The 14,902-nt window shown below is 37.5% G+C and overlaps 1 protein-coding gene across 2 annotated transcripts; it reads right to left on the minus strand.

Annotated features, from left to right (window-relative positions):
- Window positions 1–33: 33 nt before the first annotated feature.
- TMEM106A (transmembrane protein 106A) lies at window positions 34–13,885 on the minus strand. Of its 2 annotated transcripts, XM_014058250.2 has the most exons (8): window positions 13,453–13,885; window positions 10,625–10,867; window positions 10,196–10,259; window positions 9,871–10,030; window positions 5,876–6,016; window positions 5,745–5,788; window positions 4,082–4,135; window positions 34–2,133 (listed from the first exon to the last, which is right to left on the minus strand). In XM_014058250.2, exons 2-8 carry the CDS (start codon window positions 10,845–10,847, stop codon window positions 2,037–2,039), a joined length of 783 nt encoding a protein of 260 aa, XP_013913725.1. In that variant the 5' UTR covers window positions 10,848–10,867; window positions 13,453–13,885; the 3' UTR covers window positions 34–2,036. The 2 variants fall into 2 exon arrangements, with proteins under 2 accessions (XP_013913725.1, XP_087569386.1); XM_087713260.1 differs by lacking the exon at window positions 13,453–13,885 and having other exon boundaries at window positions 10,196–10,254; window positions 10,625–10,736.
- Between the last annotated feature and the right edge of the window lie 1,017 nt (window positions 13,886–14,902).

Genomic DNA, 14,902 nt, shown 5'->3' on the forward strand with positions numbered 1-14,902 from the left:
TTCTAGCCACAGCCCAAACTTGCCTGTTATCTGTTTTCTTTTGGGGAACAGGTTTGAAAAAGACTGGGAAAGAATCTGGTAGGACTGATTTAAGTTGTCATGCTAGGCCCTTTAGCAGTGCTGAGACATTGCTATTCTGTAATTTCCCATGAAACTAGAACAGAAATTTCAGAACAGTAATTAAGAACAGAAGCAGGCTGTGTTATCCAGAAAATTCCTTCCGTTTCTTAGGCTTTCACCAAGAGATCCAGCTGAAAATTTTTTGTAATGGTTTCTTTTTTGCAAACTCTGTTCTGACCATTTATTTATTCTGGTTGACTGAGGCAGTGGAGTTGGTGCTTAATATTTTTTTAAAAAGTACTAAGCACCCACCTCACAGTCTAGATCAATGGTTTTTAAATTTGCCCATTGTCAATTCCAGTTTCAGAGAAGTTAAAAGGAAGGAGTCCAAGTACACATTGTCTTATTTGTCTCATGATTATTTGTAGCAATATAGCTTTATTCAGAAAAAAGAATAAAAAAGAAATCAGATCTTCCTGAACAAGAAAATAAACTACTTTTGGTCTCTAATATATTAGCTATAATAATAATAATAACAATAATAATAATACGTTACGACCAGTGGTGGGTTTCAAAAATTTTTGGAACCTCTTCTGTAGGTGTGGCCTGCTTTCTGGGTCCACTGATGGAACCTCTTCTAACTGGTTCGGTAGATTTGACGAACCGGTTCTACCGAATAGGTGCGAACTGGTAGGAACCCACCTCTGGTTACGACGTCCTAGGCCCCTGGATGGGGCCCGACTAGTAACCAATGCCAAATCCGGCGAAACAACTGGCCGCTGTGATACAATTGTATAATTATAATAATAATAATAAAGTGCGGCCAGAAAAGGTCCATTAGATCCTAATAAAATACTTCTTTTTCAACCTACCTGATATTTATGCTGCAGTACTAAATAGTTTGCATATCAAATGAAACCAAACTTGAAAGAATTTAGGAAGTATTGTACAAGTATCTCTTTAAAAAGATGGGTAAATAACTGCATTTTCCAGTTACCAGTTTTTTTTATCCAACTGTCTTTCTATCATATACTATCACCAGGCAGCATTGCACAATTTGTTTCAAACCTACCTAATTTTAAAGGCCATAATCATTTTTTACTGATCCTTTTTTGTATGAGAACTGTCATACTGGTCAAAGAAAAAATATATTCAGGATTTTATTCATTTCTTAGCTCCAACAGTGAATAAACCTTTTAATGTTTTCTTTGCTTTTTTGTATTCTGTTTTTAAAAAGTTAATAAAGTTTAGGAAAATAAAACAAGAAAATAAAGCTATAGTAGAAATAGATTTAGAAAAGCAGCATTTGAAACAGAGCAATTATTTTGGCTTCATAAACCTTTTTTTCTCCCTACAACTTAGAAAACAGCTGAACTAATGAACAGGGGAAAATCTAGTGGGAGAAGAAGTACAACCTTAATTCAGTGGTAATGCCTCCTTCAAAAAATCCAAGTTTTCCTCCTGCTATATCGGTCTGGGAGAAGATAGTTCTGGGAAAAGGAGAACACATCAGATCTACCCCCAGCCCTCCAATAAAGTCTATAGTGGCATGTTTCATTGTTTTTACAGATCCCAGTTCCAGGCAGTAATCTCCAAAAGAAATAAACAGTATCGGCAAATTCAGCAGCCACTTGGTGATCCATGCAGCCTAAATCTATTCAAATTCTAATATGAAGCATAACTGTTTCAAGTTAGCATGTTCTTCTTGCATCCCGTTTTCTGCACTCAGGTGCCATTCTGCTGTTCTTTTAGTCCATTAGCATCATTATATGCTATCTTAAAAGGAATGTGATGCCATAGCCATCTTCCTGTTTTGTAGAACTGGCAAAAAAGAAATCAAAACTTCAGTTTCTTCCCACACTATAAATCCCCAGAGGCATGAAACACATGCTACTGCAATTTCACTGAAGGGGACTGAAGAAACAGCCAAAAGGAATTCCCCCAGGACTCTACTGTAGCCATGAGAGATTTTAGAATCAAGACAGTAGGACACCATCTCTGCAATCCACATACTGATACTTTTCAAAGGAAAGTTGCTCCGAATGAGAGAGATAGGAACAAGTCAGTGTACCTCTGGAAGGAGAGAAAAATAGGAATTTGGTAAAAAAATGTTTACAAATACAATACCTCCTTGTCACTTCTACCAATAATTTAAATCCCAGACTTTATTCTCAATGGTATATTTTGGAAGATAATGGACAGAGAATGCAAAATTAACAGATCTGGAAGTTTATTAGTCATTATAGAGAGAACCAATATATGTTTTTTTTAAAAGAAGTGATATAATTCCTATAGAAATTACATTAATTACATTGATTAGTGATATGATGAAATGATTAAACAAGGAGCGAAACAACTACCGTATTTTTTGGAGTATAAGACACACAGTTTTTTCCTCAAAAAGGAAGAAAAGAAAAAAGCCCCGCCCCCTTCACCAAAATGGCCATGCATAGCTTTTAGAAGGCTTTCAGAGAGCTCCTGGGGGCTGGGGAGGGCAGAAATAAGGAAAAAATGAGCCGTTTTTTGCCACCCCAGCCTCCAGCAGCACTCTATAAGCCTCCATAAGGCTATGCATGCAATTTTTTTGACAAAAAACTGGCCCTCTCTTTTGCCCCCCCCTCCCAGGAACACTCTGCAAGCCCCCCAAGGCTGTTCATGCCTTTTATTTGAAAAAAAATGCCCCCATTTTCGTGAAAAACTGGCCATTTTTGGGAGGTTTGCAGAGTGCAAAACTCCCCCCACCCCTTTGGAAAGCCTTTTAACTGATGAGAATTACATTGATCAAGTGCTGTGCCAGCAGAAACAAAGTCATAAGGTTTGTCAGCGATTTCCTTCTCCAGCACATGGATAAATACATCTGGAAACATCTACCTACCTACCTACCTACCTACTCTCTCTCTCCCTACCTACCTACTGTATTTCTCTCTCTCTCTCTCTCTCCTTACCTATCTACTGTATTTCTGTTTCCATTTCTCTCTCTATCCCTCTACCTACCTACCTACCTACCTACCTACCTACCTACACACATTCTCTCCCTATCTTCTATATTTCTCTCCCTCTTTCTACCTACCTACACACTCTCTCTCCCTACCTATCTACTGTATTTCTTTCTTTCTTTTTCTTTCTTTCTTTTTCTTTCTTTCTTTCTTTCTTTCTACCTACTCTCTCTCTCTCCCTATCTATCTACTGTATTTGTTTCCATTTCTCTCTCTCTATCCCTCTACCTTCCTACCTACCTACCTACCTACCCACACTCTCTCCCTATCTACCTACTGTATTTCTCTCCCTCTTTCTACCTACCTACCTACACACACACTCTCCCTACCTATCTATTGTATTTCTCTCTATCCCTCTATCTACCTACGTACCTACATCTCCCTCCCTATCTACTGTATTTCTCTCTATCCCTCTACCTACCTACATGCTCCCTCTCTATCTACTGTATTTCTCTCTGTTCTATCCCTCTTCCTACCTATACACTCTCCCTCCCTATCTACTGTATTTCTCTCTATCCCTCTACCTACCTATACACACTCTCTCCCTACCTACTGTATTTCTCTCTCTCCATCCCTCTTCCTACCTACTTACATACACACTCTCTCCCTCTCTATCTGCTGTATTTCTCTCTATCCCTCTACCTACCTACACACCCTCTCCCCCTACCTACCTACTATATTTATCTCTTTCTATTTCTTTCTCTCTCTCTCTCTACCTACCTACCTACTCTCTCTACCTACCTACTATATTTCTCTTGCTTTCTCTACCTCTCTCTCCCTCCCTACTTTTTTAAAAATTTGCCTCTTCAAAACCTTGGCGTGTCTTATACTCCGGTGCATCTTATACTCCGAAAATATGGTAAGTAAGAGAAGATTCTCTTGATTAAAAATATGCTCCTCGTTTGAGCAGAATGAAATATTTGGCCTACAAACTAAACCAACTATCTAATCATTAGGATTTTAGGTTAAAAGATACAAATACTGGACCAAGAGTTAGCTATCATAAAACAGAGAATCAGACTTACTGTATATGCAGAAGAACATTGTGAACCTTTATTTTGGCCCATGTGCAAATTTTGCTGAAATAATGGAGAATTTCACTATTATTATGTGGCACATACAAAGTCATACTTTAATTCATTTTGTATTTTAGTACACCTTTATGGTGTTTATTGAATTAGACTAGTTTCTCTAGATTTTACAGATGAAGTGGGTATATTCCATATTAATGGAAAGCTTTTGGTCAATGAAACCCAGGAATTTGTATGTTCAAGTCCTGGCATCCATAAATGAAAGTATCTTGGGGAAAATAACCAGAAAAATCCTTAAAGATTGATTTGCACAACCAGGTTGTCTTAAGGCAAGGATAGGCCATTAATAATTAATATCTCTTAAGAGCAGGAATACATATCATCCTCAACCAAGCCTCAGTCACCATTTCATGCTGGGTTGTTGGATTATGGAATGGTGAAAGGCTGGACTTTTTACTTGTATGTGTGTGTAGACACTCATAAACACATTCACAGACAAGTTCACCAGTGGAAATGTGAAAAGCTAGGCATTTTTAAACAATTCACAGATGGAATGGTTAAAGGTTTTTTTTTTAACCATGTGAACTTGAATAGAGGCTGCTAGTTTCCCCTTACATCCCAACGGACAGAAATAAATGTGAATTGGTGATGCTTGCTACAAGGTCATTGATGGCACTGATATGGTAGAGTTCTCTTACCTCTTATCCTCTTATCGGGTGAAATTGTCAAGTTTTTTTCCTTTTAGTTCAAGTATTAATAATAATGATAAAATCATGTTTATATCCTTACTGGACCCATGACGGCATCAGATGGGAAAATATTGAGTACTGTACAAGAACTGAAGTTCAAGTACTGTACAAGAGTTGAAGTAAAATGTATCAGTGTATCAATGAAATCCATATGTCCTTAAACACCCACCAAAAGGAAGAAAGGTGATGTGCCTGTTTTTCTAGCAATAGGGGCAAGGAGATAATCCCACAATTGGGACCAATACTTCAGTAAGAAAATACAAATGCATCAAGGTGAAGGAAGAGGAGGAAGGGATTAAAATATGAAAAGGGTTTTTCTTATGATGGCATAATTTTCAGCCAATTTATACACAGGAGTCAAGTAGCTTAATGCTGCCATAGTGGGGGTGAGGAGGAACACAACTATAGATTCTGGAGAAATGCAGGTATATCCATCTAAAGTTTTAACAAAACTTGATTTTGTTTCAGCTAAGGATTATTATTTTGTTGACTAAGTATGGAATTGGCATTATGTCAGAATGTTATAAAATCAATTTTTAGTCAAATTAAGTATTTTTAAATCCTCTACTTTAAAATACAGGTAGATTTCAAATTCATCAGAAGTTCTGTTGGTATGTTAAATTACTGCAGTGGGGATAATCAATTCTGTATTGCCAAAATTAATCAGGGAAAATTAGCATTATGGATGATCTTCTAGAATTAGGCCTTTTCTCCTTTGAAATAAATCTAAAGAACTTCCTCTAAATATTTTAAAAGCATCTCCATTAGTTCTGCAACATAAAAATCTATCAACTAGTTGATTAAAAGAAGGATATGTAATTGTCAAGACAAATAAAATTTCACTTTTGACACCATTGTTTTAAAATGAATTAGCTAATTGCTGGAACATTTCTTAGAAATGTACTTACTAAGTGTTGGTATCCATGATTGTACTAGAGATGCTGTAAAGGATCTAAAAATATATCAGAAAGAGAAAGTTACTGTAAAGTGTATTCATATTTGTGTTCAGACAAATTAGTAAAGCCCCTCAAGTCCTCACCTGGGCACTCTGCAAAAGCTTGATATCCAACTGAGTCATCACAGTTTTTTTCCCAATCACCACTGTTTTATGCAAGACTTCAATGTCAAGCTGAGCCACATACACAGGATAAAAATTGTTGTTTGTCACATTTAATATGTTCTAAAGAGAAGGAGGATAGGTGATCAGAAAAAAGTGGTAAATTGGCACATTGTCTGCATTCATGAAAGGATTCTCTTGAACTTTTGCCCTTAAAAGGCTCCTACTCTGCCTCTGTTGCTGCTACTTTTTAAGATATAATACAAAACATGATGAAACGTATGGTTTCTAGGTTTGTGCAAAGTTTCAGATTTTTAATTCAAAAGTCGACAGGTGCTTAAACACAGTCCACATCTGCTGGTCTCCTCCAAAAACCATACAAGCACTTTTCTGAAATCGTATCTGAAGTGCTGCAAAGCCCCAGTGTCTTAAACAGTACACATCTCGATAGTTGATAGCCATTTACTTTTATGGGGATGAGTGGTTGAATGCAAAAGGAAAGAGGACAATGATTGTGGGATAGTGATCTGGACAAGTAGCAGGTTGGCCCCGGATAAAGGTTTTTCTATGTTTATTACTTACTAAATTTAACTCTTATTTTTTTAAGAGCTGCAGGAGCCAGCTCTACTAGTATACAAGATTCTATTCAAAACATGGAATTGACATGTTTTTACATTTGGTGCATGCTAAGAATTATTGTGACACTCCAAGCTGTGGATTTTGGCAGGTGATTGTTTAAAAGCTTGTGCATTACCTGCTTCTTTTAGGTACAGAGCAACATTAACCGAACTAAATTAAGAACAGCTTCCTTTTGATCAATTTAATCTTGTCCATGAGATGAAGGTTTATAGAAGATTAGTTGTTTGGCCCTTTCTGTGTCCTTCAGCACATTCATTTGGAGGCAGCATTTCTACACATGAAATAATATTGTGCTTATTTCTTGGTAGCATAATGCTGCTTTGAATGTCTGCAACATTTATCTTTGGGTGTGGTATGCTGCTAAGCTGCTGTACAAGTTGTGTGCTGATGATACAAGTCTGTTCAGAGGTTATGACAATGAGAGATGGAGGGAGGAAGGAAAGCTTTATGAGAACTGCAATTTCATCTTGCTCTGGAATTCCTTTGGATTTATAATTTCCCCTCCAATCAAGGTGTACATTATGACCAAATGCCAGAGTAATGCTTTGCTGCATGAAAGAACAGCAACCATTGATCTTCACAGCTTCTCTCTCTCTCCCCCCCTCCCTTCCTCTCTCCCGCACCCCCACCTTCTCCCTCCCTTCCATCCTTTTTCTATCACATATTTACTTAGTGACCATTTTGCTTCTGATTTAAGGAATGGAACGTGGTTGCTACACAAGGACAGATTATATATTGTATACTTATTGCACAACTTAACACATTGAACAAAGAATATTAAGAATATGATGTTGATAATTGGCTATCCTGTCAGGCCTGGGGATAAGTTTCTAATTCACCCCGCCCGAGTGTTGAATGCTGAATGAAAGTTGTGTTTTTTACTGTTTATTTTAGTCACATACTGTTTTTGTTTTATATTGCACTCCCCCTTTCCCTACGAATGTAAGCCGCCCTGAGTCCCCTCAGGGAAAAGGGCGGCCTATAAATCCCAATAAATACAAATACAAATAATTAAAAATAGTAAGAGTGATCTGCCAATATAACAGATGATATGTACTCTATTCTATTCCATATATAAAAATAATTAAATTCAATTTCTTTCTTCTTCCCCAAAATAAAACAATTCTAATTCTGGTATTTTCATCAGGTACAGGCAATTTAAAAGCTCTTCAGAAGTTTTAGACTATAGTTTTCTATACTTAATCAACAGTTTATGCTAGTTTAGGTTGATGGATGCTATAGTCTGCAATATCTGAAGAGCATCATCTTGGTGACAAGAATTAAATTGGCTCTCAACTCTAAGATATTTTCTATGAATGTATACATGTCTAAGCATTCTGGCACATTATCTTAGACTCCATTATATGAGTACTCAAAATATTTACTTTTTAGAAAAGTACTTCTGTTCAAGGCTGAAAAAATTGAATTGCTGCTTGCTAACATTGAAGGGTCCCCCCCTATGTTTTAATTGCAATACAAATTATGAACAAATGTTTAGATTTTCCTTTTGTCAGAAGGTTTGTTAGTAATGATCTAAGAGTTCAACGAATATTGAGGTCCTTGTTCATGCCCTAGCCCTTCTGAGTAGGAAACAAATTCTTGATGTGTTATTAACCAAGTATTTATTTTATTGTGTCTTGAAATATATCTTCCAGAACGGTACTATCAAAAGCCACACAAATCCCTTAAAAATTGAGTTAGATTATCATGTGTAATTCTTGGATTATTTATGCTGGGTTCAGACATTGCATTAAGTCATTTATTTCATTCTAGTTTTAAAGTCTTCTCCTTAAAACATTGGGTGCCTCCCAATGTTTTCCTCCCAAAGATTTGACTGATATTCCACCACTCAGGCTGGGGGGTCAAATTTTATACCCCTCAGAGAGGGTTCGCAACTTGGGAGTCCTCCTGGATCCACAGCTGTCATTTGACCACCACTTAACGGCTGTGACCAGGGGGGCATTCGCCCAGGTTCGCCTGGTGCGCCAGTTGCGACCCTACTTGAATCGGGAGGCTCTCACAACAGTCACTCGGGCCCTTGTGACCTCTAGGCTGGAATACTGCAATGTGCTCTACATGGGGCTGCCCTTGAAGAGCATCCGGCGACTTCAGCTAGTGCAGAACGCAGCCGCGCGAGTGATTGCGGGTGCACCTCGATTCACCCGCATAACACCTATCCTCCGCGAGCTGCGCTGGCTACCTGTCGATCTCCGGATGCGCTTCAAGGTGCTATTAGTCACCCATAAAGCCCTACATGGCAGTGGATCTGGATACTTGAGAGACCGCCTTCTGCCAATTACATCCCTGCGACCAATAAGATCCCATAGATTAGGCCTCCTCCGTATCCCATCGGCCAGCCAGTGTCGGCTGGCAACTACAAGGAGGAGGGCCTTCTCAGCAGTAGCCCCGACCCTTTGGAACGAGCTCCCCGTGGAGATTCGTACCCTCTCCACCGTCCAAGCCTTCCGCATAGCCTTGAAGAACTGGCTCGCCCGTCAGGCCTGGGGATAAGGATAGTTACCCCTCCCGAATGATGAATGTATGTTGCCTACTATTTTATTATATGTTTCTATCTTAATGTCTGTATTCCCCCTTCCCGGTTTTGTGTGAGCCGCCCTGAGTCCCCTCAGGGAAAAGGGCGGCCTACAAATACTAATAAAACTCAAACTCAAAAACTTAAAAAAAACCAAGCTAGATCAAACCATAATGTGTTAACCAGTGACAACTTTTTGAAGATGAAACTTATGATTAAATAAACATTTGAAAAAGAGACCATGTGGCCAGACACAAGCTTTTTAGAACTTGAATTATGTTACATAACCTTTCTTCTCCTTCTATTTATATGCAGGTTTCAAGTTTTGATTAAAAATAAATTGAACCATGATCACACAAAACCCAGTGAAATGCTTGGTCTGGGTTAAAAGAAATAGAAAGGGACTGACTAAACTTTATTCCTTTTAATGTCATTTAGTCATTTATTCTTTTGTTTTAAAAGATTAAGATTTAATTTGGGAGCAAAGTTTATCCCAACAACTATTCTATCCACCAGGGTTCAGTCTTAAAATCGATCTTTTGACAAAATATTACATCTAACCCTATTCACCAAGCTTTCCTTGAAAAATGAGCAACTATATATTATAGAAACTGGACAAAAGAGAGGCTTCTAGATCAGAATTGACATGTTTCTAACTTGTGGCCCTGCAATATTATCCCCCAGCTTCCTATAACCAGCACAGAGTTATATTCAATCTCAGATGAATTTAAAAAGATTCATAAAATGAATTTGGTCCATGTCTCTCCCCAACTCACTCTTCCATCACTCTCTTCCTTGAACTTACAGTCATATTCAGGATGATGCTGGAAGAAGAATTGTCAAAGGAGATGGTGGACGCATTGAGACCTGAGGGGAGCACCGCAATTGAACGTGGGAACAGGAAGTACATCATGAGACAAGTTGTCAGCAGGCAAATGGCTACTGTGAGAAATACATACATCTTCCTGCCAAAACAGATCATAGGCAGTTAGTGATAACAGACTTTCCTCCCACCACAACATACATAGCAATCGCTGATAGGAATGTCTAACAAATAGGGATAATAAGTCCACTAGGATGGAGGAAGAAAATGAGGAGAAATTCATTTAGAAGAAAAAGACTGTACTTACGTCCGTCTAGGCTTCAGCCGCTGATCTCCATATGGAATGAGGGCCACTAACTGTTGCTCCTGCTCTAGAAGGAGAACAATAGAAGAGAGAAAAATAAGGGAATAGTCTGGAAAAGCAAATCTTTAGGAAAATTCAAAGCTGCCAGAACTGTTGAAATCTGTCAATTTAATAAAAGCTTCCCTATGTGCAAAACACAACGTATGGGGTCTGACTATTTTCATTGCAAAAATATGTACATGAGAATTGCTTGTCTTTCCACAGCTATTTTAATCAGGTCAAAACAGCTCTATAGATTAGTATAACTAAGCCCAGTTAATGAATCTCTTGTTTAAACAATACATAAAATAGGAGGGGGGCAGGTTTGACTCTGAATGTCAATCAACAAGGCCAGGTCACCTCTGCAAAAAAAAGTCTTGAAAATATACCTACCTCTGGGGATTCTTCCAGTTCCTTGGCAAGTAGGACAAGTGACAAAACCTCGATTGGTATGATTACAAGGAACACAAGACACCTCTGAAGCATCTGCTCCATTAATGCTGGCATAAGAAGGTGCTTTATTCTCAGCATATGAATTTTTCTGCATAATCGATTTGCTTTCTTCTGTCTCCTTTCTGGTAAACAGGTTGTTGAACCACAAGATGGCTTTATCCATTGTACATAAACACTGTTTTTCTGTTGCAAACAAGCAGCATTAACAAATCAGAGCACAAAAAGGACTTTTGATTCTAAAGCAGTACTTCGTTCCTGAATTTAGGACTCAGACAATGAAAAGAGTATTTAAAATCAGCGATTTTTTCATAAATACCTTTCCCTTCTAAAGCTTCCCCACATTCCAGAAATTCATTGGATCCAGGTATGTGATGCTGAATTGCTAATAATGCTGCTGCTTTATGGTCTTAAGCTCAGCTAACTGTGAAATTTCATTAATACATAAACAACATCCTGCCCAAGTTTATCAATCTGTTGAATAGTAAAATTGGTGCAATTAGTTCATCTAATTCAGTCCGGTGAGTGGCACACATGTTTTAAGTTCAAATAAATATTAGTTTCAAGAGCAGAAACACTTTGAAACACTCTGCCTGGCTGGAGGTGGGGGGGTTGTCCAGGGGGCTTATTTGCGGGGGAGGGCTTATATTTTTGCCCACCAGAAAAATGTGGCATGGCCTTATTATCAGGAAATGTTGTGTTTTCGGGGAAATATGGTACTTTAAAATTTTCTCCAAATTTTTTTGAAAAAATTCTTCTGAATGGGATAACATTTTAGCTCTTTTGCCTCCATTAAAAAAAAAGGGACACTCCTATTATAGCAGAAGAAAACTTGGAGGTAAGCATGGCTCCAACAAATTTTTTCTAGCTCAAATGTATTGGCAAAAATCTGAATAACTAACACAAATAAGTACAAATTATTTCAAGATTATTTTCTGAATCTATCCCACTTTACAAAAATAATCCCTTCCAATTAAATATTTTTTTTCAAAATTCATTTATATACAGAAAAGGCATTTTCTATTTAATTATGCTATAATCATGGATTGTATTGTACTGTGCCTGGCAACCCTTCTGGAAAAATGATTGATTCCTAGGAGAAAGCCAACATTCAAACGAAAATAATTTTATTCTATTTAAGAGGGCTCTCTTTCTGAAGTGTTGTTCCTTTACAACTCTAGATAGAATTTAGTTGATTGTCTGTAACCTAATGAATTACCCTAAATTATGTTCCATTTCTTCTGATACAAAACCTGTAATTCTTCTAAATTCTACTTTCCAGCTGGTCAGAAGCTTGTGAACTTTACTCATGTCACAAAACAGACTGAAAACTAAATGGATTTTAATTATCTCAGAGGAAGCAGTTATTTTGTTCCTGAATGCTAGCTGTACCTTACACTAATATTGCCATCATCTACTGAATTCAGTCCCATCATTTCATTTTTTGAGATTAATTTTTAATTACCTCATGACAAACATTTGACTTAATTTCTGGACTTTTTATTTTTGTATTATCCCATTGACAAAAAAATGATTGATGAATTTGAAACTTCTATTTTGTGCTTTTTAATTGATCCTAAACTTAGGTTTATTAGTTTATTAAATTTATATGTTTCCCATCTTACCTCAAAATTTTGTTTGTTTATTTTAAAATTTTCCATGGCCTTCCATCTTAAATACAACTCTGAGCAGCTTACAATAAAAACTTAGCTAAGTAGGTAATTAGTCTTTGAATTAGTCTTCTATAAATATTTTATAAAGCACAGTAAATAATTGATTCTGTTTATCATTTGTAAATATCTACACTTGAAACAACTCAGTTTTATATTTAAAATAAAACAACTATTATATATACTGAAACACAGCTGGCTCAATTTTTTCAAGATTGTTTAGAAAGTCAATTAGATAGAAAGTATATCTCTACAATACTGTTTTGTACTTTTAACATATATGATAACTTCAAAATATTAGCAGACAATAATATTGTGAAAAGCTTCAACTATTGATTCTATTAAATTGCTGAAGAAAGGGGCCAGCTGACAAAGAGCTGTGCTGATGTTGATGACATGGGGAAAAACCAAGGAGTCAAAGTTGTTTTTACATACCCTAACTTATTGCTGTTAAATTTTTTCACATTAAGCCAATCTTTAGGTTTTGCATAACATACCTAATTATAAATTGTGAGAATTATATATGCACAGCATTCTAGGATCCATAAGCTGCTAAGTTTATGCTTTAATATGAGTTCTTGTTCATGTCTGAGAAATGTTGCTAAACAGTAAAGTGGTAGATTGCCATCTTGGAACAAACTTTGCCTTCTCAATCTGCTATGCAATCTGAAAAGAGTACAAATTAATGAATTTGCTTCACAAGGAACATCACCCTCATTGGTTGCTTCCAAGCAAATAGGAAATTCACTTAAGTTCCCTTGTTCTACCAACGGGGCATTTTTCTGGTCAGCATAATGGTGTTAAATGTCAAATTACTTTGCTGCAAAACGACGGATATTAAAAATCACTCGTCTAAAAGAAATGGGGCATGAAATCAGAAGAAATAAAGTATTTTTGAATCCTCATAACGGCCCAGCAAAAGGTTTCAGAAAGACAGAAAGGTTAAAAAAGTAGATAAAAACAAGAGCGAAAGCAAAGCAGCGGAAGGTAAATCAATGAGGAAGGGGGTGGGTGGAGAGAAAACAGTACAGTAAGAGTATGAGAGTCATATGTGGATCGTTAGAAAGGTTTCTGAAGAACTTAAGGAGAGTATGTGCTCACCGTATTCCGCCGAGGCCAGAGTCAGGGGCTAAATCCTTAGGACTCCTCAGCCAATGATACACATCAAACAGAAAATTAAAAAAAAATACTACAATGGTGCCATCCTTCGTCCCTTCACACGTCTCCCACCGTCCTGCAAGAGGTGGGAAATAAACAGCTCCACCCTCGATAGTCACTTCCCTTCTTTTTCATTCGTTCTATTAAGGTGCATTTTTTCCCCCGAGACCAGCAAAGATTCAGATCCGCATTTTTTCCTCGGAAATGGGAGGTACCAAAGTTAAACACTGACTGAAAAAATGAACCTTGTGACTTACAACGTGATTCTTTACGCTTATTTATTCGACACTGAGAGTGCTCTTGGAAATATTCCAAAGTAAATATCTTTGAGGACTGGAGCCTTGCAATAGATCAATCCGTTTCATAATTGCATGGAGGTGAAGCCCATCAAAACAATAGCTCTTCCTCCTCAAAAGAGCTCTCAAACTCGTAGTTTAACCAACCTAACCCTTCCTATGTGCTGCAAGCCCATGCCAAAATCCGCTGTACAGGCGCAGCATAAATGTGTCGCGTTAAATAAAAGGAGTGGCTTAATGTAAATACCCACGCTCACGTGTTTGAGCGTCTACCTTCCGCGTTTTACATTAGTTTTGGTCCTTGGAAGGGTGTGAAAGGAAGCGCTTGTGTAATTTTGACACTCTATTGAAAGGGGGTTGTGCTTCCATTGGTTAGCATTTCGCTCCATTTATTAACAGATCTTTATGAAGTGTGCCTGAGCTCGCTCCGCTTTCTCTGTTCGGAGACGCTGGTTCACTTTCACTTTAAATTCAGAATGTAAAATACGCTCTCTGAATTTTATGTGATTTTTTTCATTGCGTTTGGTAAATTTCCTCGTTCCAGAGTCTACTGCAATTGTTCTAATTGATTGCACGGTTCTTTTAAAAGACGAAATTGGAAAAATGTACCTGATATTTCTCGTGCAATTTACTATTCAGCGTTTGGCCCCAGGCAGAGTAAAACAGCAGCAGTTATCTCCTTAAAGGCATTAATGTTCCTTAATAGTGTTTTCGGGGTTGGAGATGTGCCAAAATGAATTGACTCACCTTGGGCACACCAATTTATGTTAGGGACTCAAAATAATCCCCTGGATGTTCCCAGCGCTATTAGTTTAAAATGATCACATTAGAATTATCATTTGGTAATTTGCCATAGGATTTGCACTCACAGGCCTGAATAAATAAGATTTAGTTTCCTCATCCCCACCCCACCCCCATAAGGTCCTCTCACTTGGAAGCCCATTTGTTGCAAGTGCAAGTAGGAATACTAGGCTGTCTCTCCCTCATAATTCCAAATGCTAGTAGGAAGGTGGATTTAGCCTGTATTTAATTTCTGATCTTCAAACTAGTCTCCCCCAGGGAATTGCACTGTAGATGGAGTAACAGACAGGCCTTTG

This window comes from Thamnophis sirtalis, unplaced genomic scaffold (assembly GCF_051295495.1).
Source record: "Thamnophis sirtalis isolate CommonGarterSnake01/CBP01778 unplaced genomic scaffold, rThaSir2_p1.2 scaffold_4, whole genome shotgun sequence".
NCBI lineage: Eukaryota > Metazoa > Chordata > Lepidosauria > Squamata > Natricidae > Thamnophis > Thamnophis sirtalis.